At 41.6% G+C, this 24513-nt stretch overlaps 1 protein-coding gene across 2 annotated transcripts; it reads left to right on the top strand.

Annotated features, from left to right (window-relative positions):
• Nucleotides 1-16174: 16174 nt before the first annotated feature.
• Nucleotides 16175-24210, top strand: LOC141108853 (cis-aconitate decarboxylase-like). Of its 2 annotated transcripts, XM_073600820.1 has the most exons (6): nt 16175-16309; nt 19610-19664; nt 19892-20079; nt 20950-21054; nt 21136-21341; nt 22675-24210. In XM_073600820.1, exons 1-6 carry the CDS (start codon nt 16289-16291, stop codon nt 23594-23596), a joined length of 1497 nt encoding a protein of 498 aa, XP_073456921.1. In that variant the 5' UTR covers nt 16175-16288; the 3' UTR covers nt 23597-24210. The 2 variants fall into 2 exon arrangements, with proteins under 2 accessions (XP_073456921.1, XP_073456920.1); XM_073600819.1 differs by lacking the exon at nt 16175-16309 and having other exon boundaries at nt 19583-19664.
• Nucleotides 24211-24513: the final 303 nt, after the last annotated feature.

Below are 24513 nucleotides of genomic sequence, written 5' to 3'. Positions count from 1 at the left end.
AAAGAATTTTAATTAATCCAAAGTCACCACTTTGCTGACGGCCTCATGTATGAGTATGGGGGCAAAGTGGATCTCCTGTGCCGGGTCACGTACCTAGAATGTGATCCAGCACTGCCGGGTAGGGGGGAGTAGACACAGCACAAGCCGATCAGCGGGTGCCAGCCAATGGATGACCACCGGCACCCGCTGATCGGTGAAGAGGAAGACCGGACAGGTCAGTGTACACAATAAAGAGCTCTGTCCTGACAGCGGGGATGTTCAAAGCACGGGATAAAATCCATCACATCCCTTGGTGAAAGCACCTCCCCCACACTACACATAAACACTGGATAGGCACACATTTAATCCTGTGATCTCCCTAGATGTTTAACTCCTTCCCAGCCAGTGTCATTAGTACAGTGACAGTGTATATTTTTAGCACTGATCACTGTATTAGTGTCACTGGTTCCCAAAAACTGTCAAAAGTGTCAGTAAGCGTCAGATTGTCAGTCGCAATATTGCAGTCCCGCTATAAGTCGCTGATTGCCCCCATTACTAGTGAAAAAAAATTTTTTAAATAAAAATAACAAATTCCATTATATATCCCATTGTTTGTAGACGTTATAACATTTGCGTAAACCAATCAATATACACTTATTGAGATTTTTTTCTTACCAATAATATGTAGCAGAATACATATTGGCCTGAACTGATACAGAAATTTGATTTTTTTTTTTTCAAAAAATTATTGGATGTGTTTTATAGCAGAAAGAAGAAGAAAAAAAAAAGTTCTCTTTTTCCAAAATGTTTTTTATTTATTTATTTATTTATTTTGTGCTATAAACAAAAAAAATAAACACAGAGGTGATCAAATACCACCAAAAGAAATCCTCTGGAGGTTTAAGTCGTTAAATTATAATGAAATAAATTTATTTGTATTTATTCGTTTCATTTTGACCTTTTTTGTTAATCTTCGCAGCATCCAAAATAACGTAACGAATGAACTGAACTGATTCCGATACATTTGGCTTTTATGTTGCATTTAACATTTTTCATTAATAATAATTATTCATTAAATCATTTAAACAATTATTAATTAATTTATTATTTATTATTAAAAAAAAATGTGGTACATATGAAATGGAAACAGGAAGGTATAAAAGTGAGATAAGATGATTCTACTTATTATGTTCGGGTCGGATGGAGGCGGATCCATCAGAATCTCCGAATTGTAAAATGACAAATAAATCCCAAATGAGTTCCATTCCATTCTTTATGTTCTGATTTGAAGATTCTGATGGATCCGCCTCCATCCAACCCAATCAGAGAGCAGAAATAATCCCCCGAAATAACAAATGAACACGTTAAAGAGAATATAACCGATCTTCCGAAATACGGATCGATTCGGAATGACGAATATCTGAAAATACCCAACAAATTCCGAAAAACGAATCAATTTTCACATAATGAATTTGACCAAATAAAATGATTGATGTAAAAGAATCCGAAACAAATGTTTCCATTGTGCAGATCTCTAATACTGAACTTCAATCCGACACATTCCATCGATTAAATGTCTTTATAATATTAAATGAGATGAAAACCAACATCAATAAAATGGCACAAAACTCCTCCTAGGCTAAAGCCGGGTACACACTACTAGTCACTGACAGCTCAGGAGGAGCCGCTGTACTAACAATCCCATGTTAGTACAGTGATCCCCCCGCGGAGCACTACGGTCAGCGCTCTCAGCCATTGGCTCGTTCGGTCATGACCCTCCGGTTTCTGTCTCACCGGCTGCAGTACACATGGGCAAAATGTCCGCCGGTTTCTACTGAACTGCCCAACATAAGGGCCAGATAAAAGCCAGCAAAGGGCCACATCTGGCCCCCGGGCCGCAGTTTGGAGACCACTGCTTTAATCTGTTCTTGTGCCCCCATCGGCCTCGTTATTTTATGTGTTTTCACAGGAAAGAGAAAAACTGACAATGAAAAAAAAATCCAAAGTGACGGTTCATCAATAATCATCAATAGTCATCAATAGTCATCAATAGTCATCAATAATCATCAATAATCATCAATAGTCATCAATAGTCATCAATAATCATCAACAGTCATCAATAATCATCAATAGTCATCAATAGTCATCAATAATCATCAACAGTCATCAATAATCATCAATAGTCATCAATAGTCATCAATAGTCATCAATAGTCATCAATAATCATCAATAGTCATCAATAGTCATCAATAATCATCAATAGTCATCAATAATCATCAATAATCATCAATAGTCATCAATAATCATCAATAATCATCAATAATCATCAATATCATCAATAGTCATCAATAATCATCAATAGTCATCAATAGTCATCAATAATCATCAATAACACAAATAAGAACAAAATACGAAATGAAATAAAAACTAAACTTCCCAAATTCCCCCTCCCCCTCTAAATAAAGGGAGAAAAGGCTCCACGTTTTTAGTCAATGTTGCCGGTGCAGCTCGGCGAGAAATACGGAGAAAACACTTTTGCAAATTTCTTTGAAATCGGTAATTTCGTGGAAAACCAATTTTGTGGAAATCCCTCGCCCCTCCCCCCCTCATTATAACAAAAACACATTTGTGTGATACGGATTGGGGGAAGGGCAGACGATGCGATGAAGTGGCCGCCATTGGCGATGGGCCAATCAGTTTCCATGAGTCATTCCTGGGACGCCGGGCTGCGGTGTGGTGATCGATGAGTAATGATCGCACACGAAGGATGAACCTTCTACATGACCTGAAGAGCAAATAATGAGACGAGGGGGGGAGGGGAGGGTCTGATTTTATACTCGGCTTCTTCCTTCTTCCTTCACCTGAACATTACACATGACGTCCTCCTAATATCTCATCTCTAGGGAAAGCTCCTCCACCACCCATCCTGAAGGTGCCCCACCCCCACCATTGCTGTATTTCCCAGGTGAGGAGGGAGAGGACACACAGGGGGAGGGGAACTTTTAATGATGAATTGAATGTTGTGCTCAGTGCGATCCTATAAACCGATCTTCCTGCAAATAGACCGGAAAACAGATTCTGGAGCTCAGCAGGGAGACGGATCGAGGCTCAAATCCTCCCGGGTTGGGAACGATCACCTGCTTTGCAGCCCATTCATTTTATATGGACGACCGATTCATCCCGGTATGTCCAAAACCACAACCAACCACAGCGCACTACCATGTATTACAGGGCACTGCAGCACGGGGATGTTGTGTTGGGGGATGGGAAGTGAACGGCCTCTACTGCTTTAGTAAACCAACCTCTTTCAGTCAATAATCAAAGTCATTGATCACAAGGCAAGTCCGGACTTATTGATTATATTGGTCAGTAAAAAAGCCATGTGATGTTTTCACCATGACAAAGCCCCCCACCAAGATACATTGCCAGCCTGGCCAAAGTGCCCACCATGACAAAGCCCCCACCATGATACATTTCCTGCCTGGCCAAAGTGCCCACCATGACAAAGCCCCCACCAAGATACATTGCCTGCCTGGCCAAAGTGTCCACCATGACAAAGTCCTCACAAAGATACATTGCCTGCCTGGCCAAAGTGCCCACCATGATACATTGCCTGCCTGGCCAAAGTGTCCACCATGACAAAGCCCCCACCAAGATACATTGCCTGCCTGGCCAAAGTGTCCACCATGACAAAGTCCTCACAAAGATACATTGCCAGCCTGGCCAAAGCTCCCACCATGAAAAGTACCTGCCATGTCACAGCGTCCACCATGAAAAGTACCTACTAGTACTATTGGTCATAGTTAGTCTTTCCACAGAGTGTGATTAGTTAAACCCACACGTGCTTTTTTACCACTACTATTCCTTTATATTGGCTCTTGGAGTTTAGAAATTGGATGAAAGGTTTAGTGCTGGGAAACACTTTTTGGTAGATAAGGAGTGTATTTTATATACAGCTATATAGATCAGACCAAAATGAGGGACAAATGAGGAGGAAAGAGGGACAGAGGGACTTTATCCCGAATGAGGGACAATCCCTCAAAATCATGGACAGTTGGGAGCTCCTAGACGCGGTGTATACAGCAGTGTCCACCCATGCAGGGCACACACAGGGATGTACAGGTGATCCATACAACCCCGTTCAGACAGTCCCATTCTTATCAATTAGGATGCAGTGGCTGAACGGACATGGCCGCTGTGTTGGGACATGGTGGGGTACGCCATTGGTGTGGGTTCGGGTCCCGAGATGCAGATGGTGGGCATTCAGTGCCTCTATATAGATAAATCTCTCTTCTCCGCCGGTGTTGTCTGTGTAAACGTTGTGCAGAACCGGTCACAGTCCACCATGGACAACACCTAACAATGGCGCCTCCAACTTCTCCCTGGAGATTCACCCCATTCATCATTACACATCTTCCCCCAATGAAGAGGAGACACCGAATCCCAGAACGTGATTGTAATAGTCTACTAAAACATCTCTGAATAAGAACCAATTGCCCATTTTCTCCGTTATTAGGTTTGGTCCCTCTGGATTGAAGTCGGGTATTTTGATGTACCGTAATTTACTTTTCACTATATAAAGGCCCCTTTGGGCCATCACTTCTGTGTATGTGAGCAGTCCATATCTTCTCATACATGACGGGGTCTGGTTTTTCCCCAAACTATTCTTTTCTCTGAAGCACTAAAACTGATAGTGCTGATGTAACCGAAAATTCTGCACCCCACCAGGTAACAAAGGTGTATTGATATGTGACATTGTATCCTCATCATCTTCACAGGAACCTTCGTCATCACAATGTAAGGAGGTCACGGGGCACGGCTCAGAATTACAGCAGAATTTTTATAAATAGAAACCAGATTCTGAATTGTGGTAGAATCTCCTTCCGTGTACTTCATGTCTATTTTTATTTCTTATCTTTATTTGTATTAAACACTCAGAGATAATGACACTATGTATGTTTGTTGAGTATTGGGAGATTATCTTTGTATTATCACGAAGGCAGTTTATTGCGCAGACAAACCACACGAACTCAACTGTTAGGTCTACTGAACCCCACAACACAACCATTGAGTCTACTAAACCTCACAACTCAACCATGGGCTCTACTGAACCCCACAACTCAACTGTTGGGTCAACTGGATCCCACAACATAACCATGGGGTCTACTAAATCCCATAACACAACCACTGAGTCTACTAAACGCCACAACTCAGCCATCGAGTCTAATGAACCCTACAATTCAACCATGGGGTCTACTGAACCCATAAAACACAACCATAGGGTGTACTGAACTCCACAACTCAACCATTGGGTCTACTGAACCCCATAGCAGAACCATCAGGTGGATCTACTGATCCCCACAACCCAACCATCGATGGGGGGGTGATGGATCATCACATAGGAATCAAACCTGCCCCGTAGATGACCTGACAGTTGGTGACAACATTTAGATGTCTCCAGGGGTTTACATTTACCATTGTAGGGGGTAATACAGATTTATATTATGTGATATGACGGAAGCTTTAGCTGGGGTTTTCCTTTTGGTATTTGAAGTAAACCTCTTCCTCCATATCCAACCAAGAAGTCTTTGTGTTCATCGTCTGCACGACGTCCACCATCTATTTACCTGATAATACAAATATATTCTCCCAAAACTCAACAAACGTAGATATACATAGTGTCATTATCTCTGAGTGTTCAATACAAATAAAGATAAGAAATACTAATAGACATGAAGTACACGGAAGGAGATTCTATATATATATATAATTATCTTTCAATATACCTAAAGCTATGAACAATAGTTTAGGACAATCTCTGGATTATGGAGGATTGTGTATATGGTGGACTATGGAGGATTGTGTATATGGAGGACTATGGAGGACTGTGTATATGGAGGACTATGGAGGATTGTGTATATGGTGGACTATGGAGGATTGTGTATATGGAGGACTATGGAGGATTGTGTATATGGAGGACTATGGAGGATTGTGTATATGGAGGTCTATGGAGGATTGTGTATATGGAGGACTATGGAGGATTGTGTATATGGAGGTCTATGGAGGATTGTGTATATGGAGGTCTATGGAGGATTGTGTATATGGAGGTCTATGGAGGACTATGGAGGACTATGGAGGATTGTGTATATGGAGGTCTATGGAGGATTGTGTATATGGAGGTCTATGGAGGATTGTGTATATGGAGGTCTATGGAGGATTGTGTATATGGAGGACTATGGAGGACTATGGAGGACTATGGAGGATTGTGTATATGGAGGTCTATGGAGGATTGTGTATATATCATGTTGTTGTCGGTGAAGGAGTTGAGTTTCTCTTCCACACCCGGTGACGGAGAAGTGAGGACATCAGACGGGCGGAGTTGGGCGGAGTTGGGCGGAGTTGGTTCTCAGGTACCGGTAATAAAACTACAAACTATAATTACCTGACACACAATTCATGGCGACTTTCAGGAGTTTTCATCTCTTTCATCGTTCCAGAAATGTGAATATTGAGATGATGATTTCTTCATAGATCACATTACAATCATGGAAGCGGCTCTATCATTGTAGGTGTCCATATAGACGGGTCATGTTGGGTGATCGGAGGTCACAGATAGAACGTTTTCCTGTCTCTAAACCAAACCCCGCACTTATGCCCTGTACACACGGTCGGATTTTCTGACGGAAAATGTGTGATAGGATATATATATAATGGTACACTATATTGTATATTACATAGTAGGTGAGGTTGATAAAAGACACAAGTCCATCAAGTCCAACCTATGTGTGTGATTATATGTCATATTACATTATATATCTCTGTATGTTGTGTGATTATATGTCATATTACATTATATATCTCTGTATGTTGTGTGATTATATGTCATATTACATTATATATCTCTGTATGTTGTGTGATTATATGTCATATTACATTATATATCTCTGTATGTTGTGTGATTATATGTCATATTACATTATATATCTCTGTATGTTGTGTGATTATATGTCATATTACATTATATATCTCTGTATGTTGTGTGATTATGTGTCATATTACATTATATATCTCTGTATGTTGTGTGATTATGTGTCATATTACATTATATATCTCTGTATGTTGTGTGATTATATGTCATATTACATTATATATCCTGTATGTTGTGTGATTATATGTCATATTACATTATATATCTCTGTATGTTGTGTGATTATGTGTCAGTATTACATTGTATATCTCTGTATGTTGTGGTCATTCAGGTGATTATCTAATAGTTTCTTGAAGCTATCAATGCTCCCCGCTGAGACCACCGCCTGTGGAAGGGAATTCCACATTCTTGCCGCTCTTACAGTAAAGAACCCTCTACATAGTTTAAGGTTAAACCTCTTTTCTTCTAATTGTAATGAGTGGCCACGAGTCTTGTTAAACTCCCTTCTGCGAAAACGTTTCCTCCCTATTGTGGGGTCACCAGTCCGGTATTTATATATTGTGGGGTCACCAGTCCGGTATTTGTATATTGTGGGGTCACCAGTCCGGTATTTATATATTGTGGGGTCACCAGTCCGGTATTTATATATTGTGGGGTCACCAGTCCGGTATTTATCTATTGTGGGGTCACCAGTCCGGTATTTATATATTGTGGGGTCACCAGTCCGGTATTTGTATATTGTGGGGTCAGCAGTCCGGTATTTATATATTGTGGGGTCACCAGTCCGGTATTTGTATATTGTGGGGTCACCAGTCCGGTATTTATATATTGTGGGGTCACCAGTCCGGTATTTATATATTGTGGGGTCACCAGTCCGGTATTTATATATTGTGGGGTCACCAGTCCGGTATTTATATATTGTGGGGTCACCAGTCTGGTATTTATATATTGTGGGGTCACCAGTCCGGTATTTATATATTGGGGGGTCACCAGTCCGGTATTTATATATTGTGGGGTCACCAGTCCGGTATTTATATATTGTGGGGTCACCAGTCCGGTATTTGTATATTGTGGGGTCACCAGTCCGGTATTTATATATTGTAGGGTCACCAGTCCGGTATTTGTATATTGTGGGGTCACCAGTCCGGTATTTGTATATTGTGGGGTCACCAGTCCGGTATTTATACATTGTGGGGTCACCAGTCCGGTATTTATATATTGTGGGGTCACCAGTCCGGTATTTATACATTGTGGGGTCACCAGTCCGGTATTTATATATTGTGGGGTCACCAGTCCGGTATTTGTATATTGTGGGGTCACCAGTCCGGTATTTATACATTGTGGGGTCACCAGTCCGGTATTTATATATTGTGGGGTCACCAGTTTGGTATTTATATATTGTGGGGTCACCAGTCCGGTATTTATACATTGTGGGGTCACCAGTCCGGTATTTATATATTGTGGGGTCACCAGTTTGGTATTTATATATTGTGGGGTCACCAGTCCGGTATTTATACATTGTGGGGTCACCAGTCCGGTATTTGTATATTGTGGGGTCACCAGTCCGGTATTTATATATTGTGGGGTCACCAGTTTGGTATTTATATATTGTGGGGTCACCAGTCCGGTATTTATACATTGTGGGGTCACCAGTCCGGTATTTATATATTGTGGGGTCACCAGTCCGGTATTTGTATATTGTGGGGTCACCAGTCCGGTATTTATATATTGTGGGGTCACCAGTCCGGTATTTGTATATTGTGGGGTCACCAGTCCGGTATTTGTATATTGTGGGGTCACCAGTCCGGTATTTGTACATTGTGGGGTCACCAGTCTGGTATTTGTATATTGTGGGGTCACCAGTCCGGTATTTATATATCGTGGGGTCACCAGTCCGGTATTTATACATTGAAATCATATCCCCTCTCAAATGTGAAGTGATTTAAAAATGTAGCGCTGGTAGATTTTCAATCTACCACTGATAGATAACTTTAGTGGGTTATCTGGTCATACATAGTCAGATTTGCCTCTGTTCCAGCTTGGCTGAGTTGCGTGTAGTTCCACATTGTGTTGGTGGGTGTCGTTGTCACCATGGGTCGGTGTTGGAAAGGCAACGTGTTGAAGTGTATGAGTGCTCCTCTGTCCCGGAGATAACTCGGTGGAGGTGGTCCTCCTAGTTGCATTCTGGGAGAGGGTATTTATGGGACAGACGCCATGTTTTAGGGGTCTTTTCATTCCACCTGCTGGCCCTCCTGGCCGTCAGGTATGTGTTAGGAGTACTACCTTGTGGTCCTCCGATCGGGAGGCCCACTTGGCTGCGGTGTGTGGGTGGGTCAAGAAGCCTGTCTGGGGTCTACCACAGCAGCAGAGGAATGGTCCTGAGCTGTCTATCCTGAGTGAAGAAGCTGGACAACCGAGGAGATCCCAGGGGAGGAGCCGTCATGGAAGGATCATGCAGAGTGCTGGTCTGGAGAGGGGCCTGGTGACTCGGTTGGAGGACGTATCCTAAAGTTAACCTACCACATAGAACTGCCGGGTCGGCTTAAAGGTTCTAGTGCTGTGTTTGCTGTCCATCGTAAACCAATACATCCTGTGGCAGAAGATCGGACGGGTTTTATTCCAAACAAGTCTGTGGCAGAGACTTTTGTTGGTGCTCCGTACTGACTGCTAGACAAGTGAGAGAGGCCTATCCAGGCGGGCAAAGATTCAACTCTAACAGGAGAGTACATTCATCTACAAGATTCCAATTCCTAATACTACACTAAGAAAAGGTATTTGAACTTCCCTGCAACTCTTCTTCTACCTCTTTCCTGCTACTTCCTTCAGTTACTCTTTATTAAAACCTTGGAAAAGATACTCAAGTGTCCGGTGTCTACATTGTCTGGTATTAAACTCAACGGGACCCCTAGACCCGGTTCTGGTGAAATTGGGGTAACGAAGGTGACGGTAACAGCCCGCTATAAACCAGCAGCTCCACCCAGAGTTATTGCTACAATAACATTCAAATATTTCTGATCAATGGATAACGCACTTGTGGTATGGAACTCTAGGCTAACTGCGTTACCAACAAGTCCACAAACTTGAATTGTAATCTCAGGGAGGGTCAGGTTAATGTCTCCATCTGGAACAAATGGAGGTGGCCCTTCCTGAAGACTAACAATTGATTGCCTAAAGGGGTTCCTGCTCATACCGAGAGAGCCAGTGAAGAGAAACAGGGAAAAGAAAGAAGAGAAGAACGGGGGAGCTGAGAAGGAAGGTAGTAAGAGGATGACAGGGGGTTTAGGACGGAGGAAGTACACGGAAGGCTATCACAAGAGGACACATGAGAACCACCTTGGAAAGGAGTCTAACCCGTGGTGTACAATCCAGGCTTACAGGGATATCCCTAAGTGGGTAGCCCAGGGTTACCAGATGAGTTTGAATTAGTCAGTTGTGTCGAGGATGGGATTGGATATCTTTTCCTGCGTCATTATCCAAGAAATTTTTTGTTTAGCTAAATGAAAGGAAACTGTCGGAGATTTCCAGGACTTGTTTTGGCTCCAAGGAGGATGAAACGAATCAGAATCTGGTTAGGTTTAGAGGTTTTAGGGTTTGGACAGTTGAGTAAGGCGATAGTCAGATCCTGCTTAATCGCAATTCCAGTGAAGGGAACTCTTAAGGCGTCGGCGTACCAAGACATTTTGGACAATTTCATGCTCCCAACTTTGTGGGAGGAGTTTGGGGACGGCCCCTTTCTGTTCCAACATGACTGCCCCCCCAGTGTACAAAGCAAGGTCCATAAAGACATGGGTGAGCGAGTTTGGGGTGGAGGAACTTGACTGGCCTGCACAGAGTCCTGACCTCAACCCGATAGAACACCTTTGGGGTGAATTAGAGCGGAGACTGCGAGCCAGGCCTTCTCATCCAACATCATTGCACAAAGCAAGGTCCATAAGTGATGATAGAAAATGGGGTAATTACTGGGGTAATTATTGGCGTTACCCTGTATGGTGCTAGGTGGTGTATCAAGAGGCAGTACAAGATTATTGTACTGGACTCCTTCCACCAGATCACCAGTGAGCGTGCTCCCACAGGGGAGTGTGGTAAATGAATAGTGAGAGAATGTCAGTCCTTAAATAGACAGTATATAGAAAGCGTATATATCTCCAATCTAAAAAGTGAGTGTGTGTTAAAGGATTAAGTGCATGATAACTCCGATTAACTGTGATTCAACCAGATATTAAAGATGAAAATATATATAAATAGATTAAAAAAATAATAAAAAATTATATATAAATAACTAATAATATAAATGTAGGACACAAACGTGCAAAGGTGTCCAGGGGTGTCCACACCCTACCATACAAACGCTAAGCGTGTGAGCATCCCCCACTTAATACAGTGCAATAAGTCCACAACTAGGCATGAAAGTGTTAAGTGTCCAATTTGATAGCCCAAAGCTTAATCAAAATCAAAGAAGCAAAAAATGTGAAAAAAAACCTAAAAAATATAATATAAAAAAAATAGTCCCAAGATGTTCAGTGTTCCATGGAGTGATGGCACCGCCTTTGAGAACGTCCTATGTCGAAACGCGTAAGACGGAGCCACGCTCTTACGCCATACCCGGAAGACAGAGCTTGGAACGCAGATTGGAACGCACGCTACGGACCGGCTCCTTGCTTACCATCTCTACCACTGTTCCTTGCTCCTGTTTGCCAGCGTTTGTTTGTTTTTTAATATAGTTTTTTAATTTAGTTTAATAAACTTCATTTAAATACTGCACAAAGGGAGCCCCTTGTTTTATCTGTGAGGACTCTGCCGTTTGCTGATGGAGAACGCCCTGGGAAGCCCTGAATAGCACACACCCCGGATCCTGACCGAACAGGGATACAAGCTCGATGGAGGAACAAACTGGCCGGTGTCTTGCCGAGAATGTTCCCTCGGCGGATAAGTTTCCCCCCTGTACTGCGCAGGCGCAGCGCCTGCGCAGTACATACTACTCTCAGTCGCCAGGGATAGCCGAAGCTTAAATGCTTCAATCAGCTGTACACGGCGCCTGCGCTCTGGGTCCAGGTTCCTTCCCCACCATCCAAGTGGACCTAGAGGGGGAATCTAAAAGTGCCGAGCGCAGCGAGGCCGTGCCCGAAGCGTGGCGAGCCAAGCGAGGGGCCCTCTTACAGGCGCCGTCTACAGCTGATTTTCAGCTGTTGTGCTTCGGCTATTTCCGCCGATACCTACTGCGCAGGCGCAGTAGAGGGGGGAACTTATACGCCGAGCGGAACTTTCTCGGCAGAACACCGGTACAGCTACTAAGGAGGAAAGCCATTTAAAGCCACCCACTCTATGCCTGTCACCCCTGCAGGGGTAAGTACGTCCGGTGAGTGGGGACCCATAGGGGGATCACTACAGTCACATTACCTGCTGAGCACGGAAGTCACTTTATATATGGAACGCTGAACATCTTGGGACTATTTTTTTTAATATTATATTTTTCAGGTTTTTTTCACATTTTTTGCTTCTTTGATTTTGATTAAGCTTTGGGCTATCAAATTGGACACTTAACACTTTCATGCCTAGTTGTGGACTTATTGCACTGTATAAAGTGGGGGATGCTCACACGCATGTAAAGTTATGCACTTGGGGGCTAAGAATATGCATGCATCATACATGCTAGGGGGAGTACAACTGGGGGAATCTGTAGTGGAGAAGGATCTGGGGGTTTTGGTAGATCATAAGTTCAATAATAGCATGCAATGCCAAGCTGCGGTTTCCAAAGCGAGCAAAGTTCTTTCTTGTATTAAGAGAGGTATGGACTCCAGAGAGAGAGATATCATTTTGCCCCTGTTCAAATCATTAGTAAGACCTCATCTGGAATATGCAGTTCAGTTTTGGACACCAGTTCTCAAAAAGGATATCGGGGAACTGGAGAAAGTGCAGAGAAGAGCAACCAAACTGATAAGAGGCATGGGGGAGCTCAGCTATGAGGAAAGATTAGAGGAACTGAATTTGTTCACTCTTGAGAAGAGGAGAATAAGGGGGGATATGATCAACATGTTTAAATATATAAGGGGTCCATATAGTGAACTTGGTGTTGAGTTATTCACTTTACGGTCAACACAGAGGACAAGGGGGCACTCTTTACGACTGGAGGAAAAGAGATTTCATCTCCAAATACAGAAAGGTTTCTTCACAGTAAGAGCTGTGAAAATGTGGAATAGACTCCCTCCAGAGGTGGTTCTGGCCAGCTCAGTAGATTGCTTTAAGAAAGTCCTGGATACTTTCCTAAATGTACATAATATAACTGGGTACTGACATTTATAGGTAAAGTTGATCCAGGGAAAATCCGATTGCCTCTCTGGGATCAGGAAGGAATTTTTTCCCCTGCTGTAGCAAATTGGAGCATGCTCTGCTGGGGTTTTTTGCCTTCCTCTGGATCAACTGTGGGTATAGTATTGGGTATATTGGATTGTACGTTTTTTGTTTTTTTTTGTTTTTTTTTTTTAATGGTTGGACTGGATGGACTTGTGTCTTTTTTCAACCTGACTAACTATAACTATGTAACTATGTAACTATGTAGCTTAGCGTTTGTATGGTAGGGTGTGGACACCCCTGGACACCTTTGCATGTTTGTGTCCTACATTTATATTATTATTTATTTATATATAATTTTTTATTATTTTTTTAATCTATTTATATATATTTTCATCTTTAATATCTGGTTGAATCACAGTTAATCGGAGTTATCATGCACTTAATCCTTTGACACACACTCACTTTTTAGATTGGAGATATATACGCTTTCTATATACTGTCTATTTAAGGACTGACATTCTCTCACTATTCATTTACCACACTCCCCTGTGGGAGCACGCTCACTGGTGATCTGGTGCAGGGCCGTCTTTAATATTGATTGGACCCTGGGCAAAAATTTTCTTGGTCCCCCCCATGCAATTTCACTTTCCACCTGCTCTGAGACATACAATAAATAGCATCTAGACTTAAAATTAGTAGGCAGCAATTGCGATTGAATGCCAGTGGTTACAGCATATCATTACTGCTTACTGACTGATTGCTAGAGGTTACAGCACACATTACGGCCCACTGATTAGTTGCTAGAGGTTACAGCAAATGATTTCTGCTTGTTAATTGGTTGCTAGAGATTACTGTAAAGTAATACTGCTCACTAGAGGTTACAGCACATCATCTCCTCACTGCAGGAGGGCATGATATACATATGAATGCCACCTTTATTTACATATCAATGCCGCCGTCCGCAGCTATTTACTTATGAATGCTGCCGGTCTTTACATATAAATGCCGGTTATATGCCGGTTATTTTCATGTAAACATAGGGTCTGCAGGTAAGTCATCTGTACACAACAATAGGGCAGAGCTGGGCAGCATTAATAGCAGCACTTCACACTGAGATATCAGGACTCAGCACAGGACTAAAACTTCAAGGGACAAGGGAATTTAAACTGGGATAGTTGGCAAGTATGAGGCAACTGCTTTGGTCCCCACAACAATGACAGGGCCCAGGGCAGCTGCCCCTTTTGCCCTGCCTTAAAGACGGCCCTGATCTGGTGGAAGGAGTCCAGTACAATAATCTTGTACTGCCTCTTGATACACCACCTAGCACCATACAGGGTAACGCCAATCACCCCATTTTCTATACATACCTTTGTAAGGTCCCTCGGGAACCCAAAAAGAGTGGGCAGCAACCCATATTATCCTAATATCCTAATCTATTTTTAAATTTCCATAAGTGATGATGACAATCTTATCTCCAATCAATGGGCCCATGATAGCAGTCATGTGACCCTCACTCTGGTCTATGGGGGGGGGGGAGGGGGGTAACAGGTGGAGGAGATTGAGGGGTTAAATCATCTTCTGAAAATCCCGGGACTCCCCCAGGGAGAAAATCCAATCATTTCCCTTTGGATGATCACTCGATCGATCCGCCCACATCCACAATATAATCGACTGTATTTCTAGTATAAGTGAAACATTAACAGTTCAGATTTATGAAATCTACAAAGTTTAAATATTGATTTTTTATCACCATCGTCATGTCCTCTCTATTCCTCTCTATTCCTCTCTATTCCTCTGTATTCCTCTCTATTCCTCTCTATTCCTCTGTATTCCTCTCTATTCCTCTGTATTCCTCTGTATTCCTCTGTATTCCTCTCTATTCCTCTGTATTCCTCTCTATTCCTCTCTATTCCTCTCTATTCCTCTCTATTTCTCTCTATTCCTCTCTATTCCTCTCTATTCCTCTGTATTCCTCTCTATTCCTCTCTATTCCTCTGTATTCCTCTCTATTCCTCTCTATTCCTCTCTATTCCTCTCTATTCCTCTCTATTTCTCTCTATTCCTCTCTATTTCTCTCTATTCCTCTCTATTCCTCTCTATTCCTCTCTATTCCTCTGTATTCCTCTCTATTCCTCTCTATTCCTCTGTATTCCTCTCTATTCCTCTCTATTCCTCTCTATTCCTCTCTATTCCTCTCTATTTCTCTCTATTCCTCTCTATTTCTCTCTATTCCTCTCTATTCCTCTCTATTCCTCTGTATTCCTCTCTATTCCTCTCTATTCCTCTCTATTTCTCTCTATTCCTCTCTATTCCTCTGTATTCCTCTGTATTCCTCTGTATTCCTCTCTATTCCTCTGTATTCCTCTCTATTCCTCTCTATTCCTCTCTATTCCTCTCTATTTCTCTCTATTCCTCTCTATTCCTCTCTATTCCTCTGTATTCCTCTCTATTCCTCTCTATTCCTCTGTATTCCTCTCTATTCCTCTCTATTCCTCTCTATTCCTCTCTATTCCTCTGTATTCCTCTCTATTCCTCTCTATTCCTCTCTATTCCTCTCTATTTCTCTCTATTCCTCTCTATTCCTCTCTATTCCTCTGTATTCCTCTCTATTCCTCTCTATTCCTCTCTATTCCTCTCTATTCCTCTCTATTCCTCTGTATTGGGCTGTAAATTATAAAAGTCAATATCTGAGTGACATAAAAAGATTTGATCGTTGTTAGAGAAAGATGGATTGGGGCTATAAATGAGGAAGGTCTGGAATGACTACAAGATACGTATTAAAAAACATGAAACATTAATTGAACATTAAAAAACATGAGATAGCAAATTATTATTGTTGTTACAATGAGTCGATCTTTTCCTCGTCACCTTCTCTTCTCTGCCAAAAAATTCCCAACTAATATTCAGCTTTTGTTTCCTGGCTGTCAGAGGACCGCCCACTTCCTGAGGAGGACCGCCCACTTCCTGAGGAGGACCGCCCACTTCCTTAGGGTAATGTCAGGACTGCTAAATAAATATTCGCTCTTCTGGCCGAGACAACCAACAATCATCTGAGAGATCGTCCCAGATATCGATCGCACCATACACACCATGTTCTCCACCGCCATACAGGTGACTTCTATTATTCCGGGTCTTCAGTCTGCAGGAGATTCAAATATTATTTACTATTATTATTTACTATTATTTGTAGGATTCTACTTTATAATAATAATAATAATAATATTATTGTTACCAATATTTGTAGTATTGTTATTATTAGTAGTGGTAGTATTATTTTTTTATTTGTTATGATTCTTTTTCTTCTCATTATTATTGTTTATTATTATTATTATTATTATTGGCAATATTTGTAGTATTTCTATTAGTAGTGGTCGTTTTATTGTTGTGATTATTATTTGTTGTTATGATTCTTCTTCTTATTATTATTAATAATAATATTATTAGACTGACAAGTTGCGCTTCATTCAGTGCAATGAAATGGTTCTAATCAGAGCGACTCAAGTTGCTTTGTCTTAGAACAAAGGTTTCTGTACCATTTGGGGGCGACTTCCGAGCGACTTGTATTGACTTCTATTACAGAAGTTGATTACAAGTCACACTGAAGTCGCTCTGTAGGGGGCGCTTCAGAGTCAGGTGACGAGGAATCTGCCCCAGTGTGACCCGAGACTTCTTGTTGTTGTCATTTGTAGTATTGTTAGTAGTATTATTATTGTTTTTAATATGTAGTATTGTTATTATTATTTCCATTTTTGTTCTTCTTCTTATTATCTTACACAGTTAGTCAGGTTAAAAAAAGACACAAGTCCATCCTGTTCACTAACAACCAACATCTTCTATTCATTTTTAAAATACAAACCCATCTATTCCATTTATCTGTATCACAAAAGTCATTATAAATGGGCACTTTGTAAGAGGGGAAAAAAAATTGACAGAAAATTAAAAAAAATAAAATGTGAGGAGAAAATATTAATGGATGAAATGAAGTTGCATGTTTTTGTTTTGTACATAAAACTTCAGAAATCACCGATTCCAACCAAAACTCTGACCTAAAAATCCATTAAAAAAAACAAAAAAACAAAACCTCACTGACTTATATATTAGGCTGGCGGTTGGACTTTAATAAAGTGATAAAGAATCTTCCTCACCTCCAGCAGTCCTAAAATAATTTCAAAACATAAAAAAAATACAAAGTTTATGTGGAAAATGGAATAATTACGATATTAACTTGTATTAGTTTATTAAGTAGAGATGAGAGAAGTTCAGGGATTTCATTGATGAAACTTCACCAAAATTCAAGACAAAAATGTTTTGAATTTAAACAAAATAAAATGAAGGAACTTTTAAGGCTGAAATGAGCTTTAATGTTTCTGAGTAAAAAAAACAAACAAAAAAAAAAACAGCAAAAAAAAAGAACTTGAAATATTTGAAGTGACTGAATGTTTTTTGTGCATTTATTTTTTTTCCTCCTTTTTGTACTTTACTGTTTTGTGATATATTTTAATAACAGTAACTTACACAAAAAAAAAACTAAGAGGAAAAAAAGATCACTGATTGTGTATTGTCACATTAATGTTATTCTTCAAGTTATTCTTTTTTTTCTATTGCTTAAAAAAATCTAACAAAATTTACCAAAATTTAAGCATTAAAAAAAACACAAAGGAAAGGAAAAATAATATTTCAAATTTTTTTTATTTGTTTCTTGATGGTGATTATGTTGCGGTGCTGAATGGCAAAATTAAAGGCCAATTTTACCAAATTTTTGGCAAGTGTGAAATCTGTCATTTCACCTGAAAATCTCTGAAATGCGTTGCTGATCCTCACAACCCAGAAAAACAAATTTCACAATCTGCGTTTCTCTGTTTTGTTTTTTTTCATGCAAATAATAATCCGTCTGGCCAAAGAAAAGTTGTAATATTGTCATGAAAAGGATAAGAAGAGCTTTAGAAATACAAACTCATTACTGATTATTGATTACCGATAAATGTGATCATATAAAGTCACAAAGTGGAGAACGCAATGCTGAGCGCAAGCGGCAGGACCGTAAGTGGGCGGTGAGGTCAGAGCGCCCTCTAGTGGAAGTATTGAGCACTACAACCAGCTCAATGATCCAAATCCTTACCATTGCTGTGGATCAGATCATTTCCATCAGTAAAGAGGCAGAATTGATTGGTGCAGATCAGGCAGAATGCATTACTTCTCAGAACCCAAATTCTTTATAAATATAGAACAATACAGAAAGGTTTCTTCACAGTAAGAGCTGAGAAAATGTGGAATAGACGCCCTCCAGAGGTGGATCTGTCCAGATCAGTAGATTGGATTCTTTCCTGGTGTACAGAATATAACTGGATAGTAACATTTATAGGGAAAGGTGATCCCGGGAAAATCCGATTGCCTGTCGAGGGATCAGGAAGGATTTTTTTTACCCTGCTGTAGGAAATTGGATGATGCTCTTCTGTGTTTTCACCTTCCTCTGGATCAACTGTGGGTGAAGGATTGTGTATACGGGGTTGTGTACTCCTTCTTTTTCTTTTTATTGGTTGAACTGGATGGACTTGTGTCTTTTTTCAACCTGACTAACTATATGACTATATACCTGTAACTATGTAACAATCCCTTTATGTTCCTTCAACAATTACAATTTCTATTAACCCTTTTTCTTCATGATTTATACTTTGCTCTAACTGTAATCTGTTATGATGAGTGTAGAAGTCAGACTGAAAGTCTCCCCCCCCCGGGGGGTCCACCTACCACTAGACAAGAGCCGAGGTTTGGCTGACTAATATAAAGTTGGCCATACAGCTTACAATCTGATTGTACGATCCACTGTAGACCAACCAAGAACTAAGCGCTGTGAGGGTTCACCTAAAGCGGTGATGGCGGACCTCGGCACCTCGGAGGTTTTGGAACTACATTTCCCATGATGCTCAGTGTAGTGGAAACATCCGGGGAGCCGAGGTCCGCCATCACTGTCCTAAACCATTCATTCCATTTTTTTATTTACGGTGTAGGTTTGTAAATATGGAAAAGTTGTGTCCACTTTAATCACCCAATCAGGTGTGAGAAAAATGGATAATTTTTTTCTTCTTGCACACGATTGGTTGATAGATGTGAACACACCTTCATCTCACTCGGTAAACATTCAGTCTGCACAGTGATCGTTCGCCCCCCACATGTATCCAATCAGAAAAGGTCTTGTACTCCATGGTGGTTGGTGGATGTAGAGAAGATTCTACAATCAGATTGTGACGTTCGGGGAGGGGGGGGGCGGCTCTGGAAGGCAGAACGACGGATGAACTTCCATAAACTTCCAAACATTAAAAAGAAAATCCCTTCACTGCAGAACTGAAATAATTTCCCGGATGGTGAAAAGTCGGTGAAATCTGAATGTACTTTTCTGTTTTCTTCCTCCAGAACACGAAGAAGATCCACCGTCTGTCCAGACACATCCACAAATCAGCCATGAAAGGTAAGAATATTCCAAGTCCGGACAACATGGGACTGTCCACGACAACCAATCACACTTCATTTCACAAGAGACAAACACTGATTGGTCACTTGGGGCTTTCCCATTGGGAACGTTGGTCTGTTCCGTTTCCTTGCTCCGGGTTTGTCCGGGTTTTCCCATGTGATATGAAGATATCAGAGAGATCAGAGGAAGAGTCGTCACTAATAATAATCTTCTGTCTGTTTTAGTGGTTGTCGGAAGCCAGGATGAGGAGACGGTCACCAACAGCTTTGCATCGTTCATCCACGGGATACGCCCCGGGGACCTCCCCGATATAGTGCGCCACAGAAGTAAGCGCATGATGCTGGACAGCATTGGTGTTGGAATAATCGGAAGCACAACACACGTCTTCAATATCATCCTGAAATATTGTCAGGTATGTCCCCATGTACAATATCACTGCCCACCCCGCCCCCACCCATGACCTAAATACAATAGAGTATTGATACACACTGTGTATGATCTGTCATACATATTATACACACAATGTATCAATGTTTTGTAGACCATTGTGTTTATGTCTTCCATTTACAGTATGATATGTTATCTCCGAACACCGATGAAGGGATTTGTGAAACGCGTTGGTTATATTTTCTGATCTTTTGCTGTAAATAACAAACATTCCCAGGACTAAATCTTGAGTTATGGGGATATAGTCCTTCACATTGCTCTGGGGATCTCATCCTTCTATATAGACCTTCACATTGCTCTGGGGATCTCATCCTTCTATATAGACCTTCACATTGCTCTGGGGATCCAACCTTCTCTATAGACCTTCACATTGCTCTGAGTCTCTCATCCTTCTTCTATATAGACCTTCACATTGCTCTGAGTCTCTCATCCTTCTTCTATATAGACCTTCACATTGCTCTGGGGATCTCGTCCTTCTATATAGACCTTCACATTGCTCTGGGGATCTCATCCTTCTATATAGACCTTCACATTGCTCTGGGGATCTCATCCTTCTATATAGACCTTCACATTGCTCTGGGGTTCTCCAGCCTCCAAGGGTTGGAATTGATCCCCATTCTCAGGAACATCCAGAGCCACACCATCAAATTTATTACCCGATTTCAAGGTGGAATCCAAAGTTAAAGCAATGTCCCATTTTCCAATGATTATCGATTATTTCTGGTCTTTTTTAAGAATACAGATTTTGCAGTTTTTCATTATCCATGTGTTCAGTGTCATACCTGGAGGAGAAGGTCACAGGAAATATTCAGCCTTCATTTTGATTCTTTTTCAGGATCTGCATTTTTGCACGTACGGAAATACTTCTCATTGCTCAGTTTATGGACAGAAAGGTTTGAAGGTCTCCCCCACCCTGGCCGCTTATGCTAATGGAGTGGCTGTAAGTATAGCCGACCACCAGTAATAAATCCCAGAGACCAGAAGATGGTGGAAGGTGTCTAATAATGTCTTGTTGGTTCAGGTTCACTCCATGGATTTTGATGACACGTGGCACCCCGCCACCCACCCATCCGGTGCCGTCCTTCCAGCTCTATTGGCACTGACACAGATGGTCTCCCAAGAAAGGCGAATCACTGGAGAGGAGCTTCTGATGGCTTTCAATGTTGGAATTGAGATTCAAGGAAGATTGATGGGCTTTTCCAAGGAAGCAAATAACATTCCTAAAAAGTGAGTTGTTACAAAAGTCATCATTTTTATAATTATATTCATCGCTGTTCTGTTACAATATAATATATGGATACATCTACACCCAGGCATTGTCTTATCCTACTTATTTTCAGACAAGATTAGTCACCAAGGGGGTCTTTTTTATGCCACAGTTACATTATACAGCAGAAATGACCATCACACCTACTGTATATGAACTTGTAAGACAACCCACAATCCTCCACTATTAATTGGAGGGTGCTGTGGGCATTTGTCCCCATTTGTGAGGTCAGGTACTAATGTTGGAGAAGAAGACCTGGCTCACCATTTAATCCCAAAGGTGATCAGTAGGGATGTGGTCAGGGCTCTGTACAGAACACTCACGTTCTTCCTCCCATCAAACCTCTATGGGCTTGTTGGTCATCCCATTCCAAATCCATGGCCATTGATATGGAGTTGCCCTCCTTTGTGGCTATAACATCCCCCAATCTTTTGGGAAGATATTCTACAAAAGTTTGGAGGGTGTCTGTAGGAATTTTTGCACATTTGTGAGGTCAAGCACAATATTCCCAAAGCATACATTCTTGTGAATGTAAATGGGAGCTTCAGCAACCACCGGATGGAAACCAAAGACAGTCAAGGTAAGAATTATGTCACCAGTACTACATTCCCGAGATCCTTGGTATGCTGGTGACATAATTTTTGCATTTGTGAGGTCAGGTACTGATGTTGGATGAGTAAACCTGGTTCACAATCCAATTCATCCCAAAGGTGATCCATAGGGATGAGGTCAGGGCTCTGTGCAGGACACTCGAGTTCCTCCACACAACTGTTCACGCCATGTCTTTATGGAGCTGGCTTTGTACACAGGGGGGCACAGTCATGCTAGAACAGAAAAGGGTGTTTAGTAGGGTAGAGGTCCAAAGGTGTTCAGTAGGGTTGAGGTCAGGGTTCTGTGCAGGACACTCGCGTTCCTCCATGACCTCAAACCTACTGAAAACCTTTGGAATGAGATCTGATCCCAAAAGTATTCAGCAGGGTTGAGGACATGTACTGATATTGTATGAGAAGACTCAATCCCAAAGGTCTTCCAAAAGTAGGGATGAGGTCAGGGCTCTGTGCAGGACACTGGAGTTCCTCCACACCAAACTGGTCACATCATGTCTTTATAGAGCTGGCTTTGTAAACAGGGGGAGGGGGGGCACAGTCATGGTGGAATAGAATAGAAGATCCTTCCTTAGACTGTTATTTTATACACACCAAGGAAGAAATTAAACCTCAGCCTTCATCTAATTCTATTGCTTTTCTATCTTGTATTTAATACATAATAATTGGAAATGTTTGCTCATTACAGATTTCATCCACCTTCGGTAGTTGGAACCATGGGAAGTGCTGCCGCCTCTGCCAAGCTTCTTTTATTAGATAAGGAACAATGCATGCACACTCTGGCAATCGCTGCCTCTCTTGCTGGTGCCCCAATGGCCAATGCCGCTACTCTAGCCAAGCCTTTACACATTGGCAATGCTACGAGGTTAGGCCTGGAAGCTGCTATTCTGGCTGCTAAAGGAATGGAGGCCAATTCCCTCATACTGGATGATGTCCCAGGTTGCGCTGGTTTTAGTGCATTTTATGGTGACTACCAACCTAAGTCACTGGCATTCCCTGGTAAAAACTATGAGTTCCTTCTAGCAAAGCAAGACATTGCCTTTAAGTCTTTCCCGGCACATCTGGGGATGCACTGGGTAGCCGATGCTGCGGTCTCAGTCAGAAATAGATATATGGAGCACTATGGTACTTTTGACCCATCTGCTATCCAATCTATAGTTCTCAGAGTCCCGATCTCCAAATACATCAATAGGCCTTATCCAGAGTCGGAGCACCAGGCCCGTCACTCCTTCCAGTTCAATGCTTGCACGGCTCTCCTGGATGGTGAAGTTACCATCGCTTCCTTCAATGATGATCACATGTTTAGAAAAGACCTTCAGCATCTTCTGAGCAAGGTGGTGGTGGAGCATCCTCAGGACAACGAGGCCAACTTTGACAAGATGTACGGTGAAGTGTTTTTGCTGCTGAAGAATGGGGATGTGATGGTCGGTAAATGTGACACTTTCTACGGCCACTGGAGAAAGCCCCTGAGCAGAGAGTCCCTGCTGAAGAAATTTGTGACCAATGCCAGAACCGTCCTCCAGGATGACCAGATCCAAGGTGTCATCCAGATGGTGGACAACCTGGAGAGCGTCACAGACAGTTCACAGCTACCTCTGCTGCTTCAATAATTCTGTGTGGTCAACAGGAAAATCAGGAAAAGGACACTCATTAAACCTTCAACTGTTTGTTTTATATGGAGTGGGGAAAGGTTGAACCTCCGTCAGGTTTTCATTCATCCATCAGCATCTCATTGGGGGGATTACTTTTCCTGTAGGCACAACAGAAAGTGAGATAAAATCCTTCCACAATGAGGGGACTTCCCTTCTAGACAGTTGACACCAGAACAATTGTCCTCATTGGAAGATTTCCTCTCTCTTCCTCTTCTGGTGACAAATCTAAACTTTGGATTTCCCATCATTTACAGTCCCAGTGACAATGGTCACCAGGACCAGTGGAGAGGGAGAATCTCCATAGTGGGGACCCAGACAGCAATAAAAACCTGACAGAGGATTAACCCTTCCGCACTCCACCCAAAACTTCCAAAAAATTGGTTATACAATTTAGGAGCAAAAACATCCAAAGCTTCATTATGGATTACAAAACGTGAACAGTTCTTCTGTTGGCAGCTGAAAGTTCTAAAGCTGGACTTTGGGATGACATTTCATTATTCGATGTAAAAGTCACATTGAAAAATTCACTTGTTAATTGATAAGAAATAAACAATCAATATTTTTTTTAAAAATGCCAATAATGGGAACCAGAATGTTAAGAGTGGTGTAGGGCCAAATGTCTATAGGGAAGTATAGCCCATTTGTCTTCTATATATATTATATATTGTGTATTTATATTTCAATATATTTGTATAGATTCCTGCCTGTCAGTCATTGAAAATATTTATTCTTAATGTAAATGTATTGTAACAGACGGGTGAGTGATCAGTGCTTGGGGGTGGGGTGATGTCTGATCTGAACCACCACAGTCTGCAAAAACATTTTGATTTTTAAACCTTCAAATCTTCATTTACATCATTCAGCTGCATATCAGG

The sequence above is a fragment of the Aquarana catesbeiana genome, linkage group LG09 (assembly GCF_042186555.1).
Source record: "Aquarana catesbeiana isolate 2022-GZ linkage group LG09, ASM4218655v1, whole genome shotgun sequence".
Taxonomy (NCBI): domain Eukaryota; kingdom Metazoa; phylum Chordata; class Amphibia; order Anura; family Ranidae; genus Aquarana; species Aquarana catesbeiana.
Note: the sequence above shows the minus strand (reverse complement) of the source record. Positions and strands in the feature narration are given on the sequence as shown.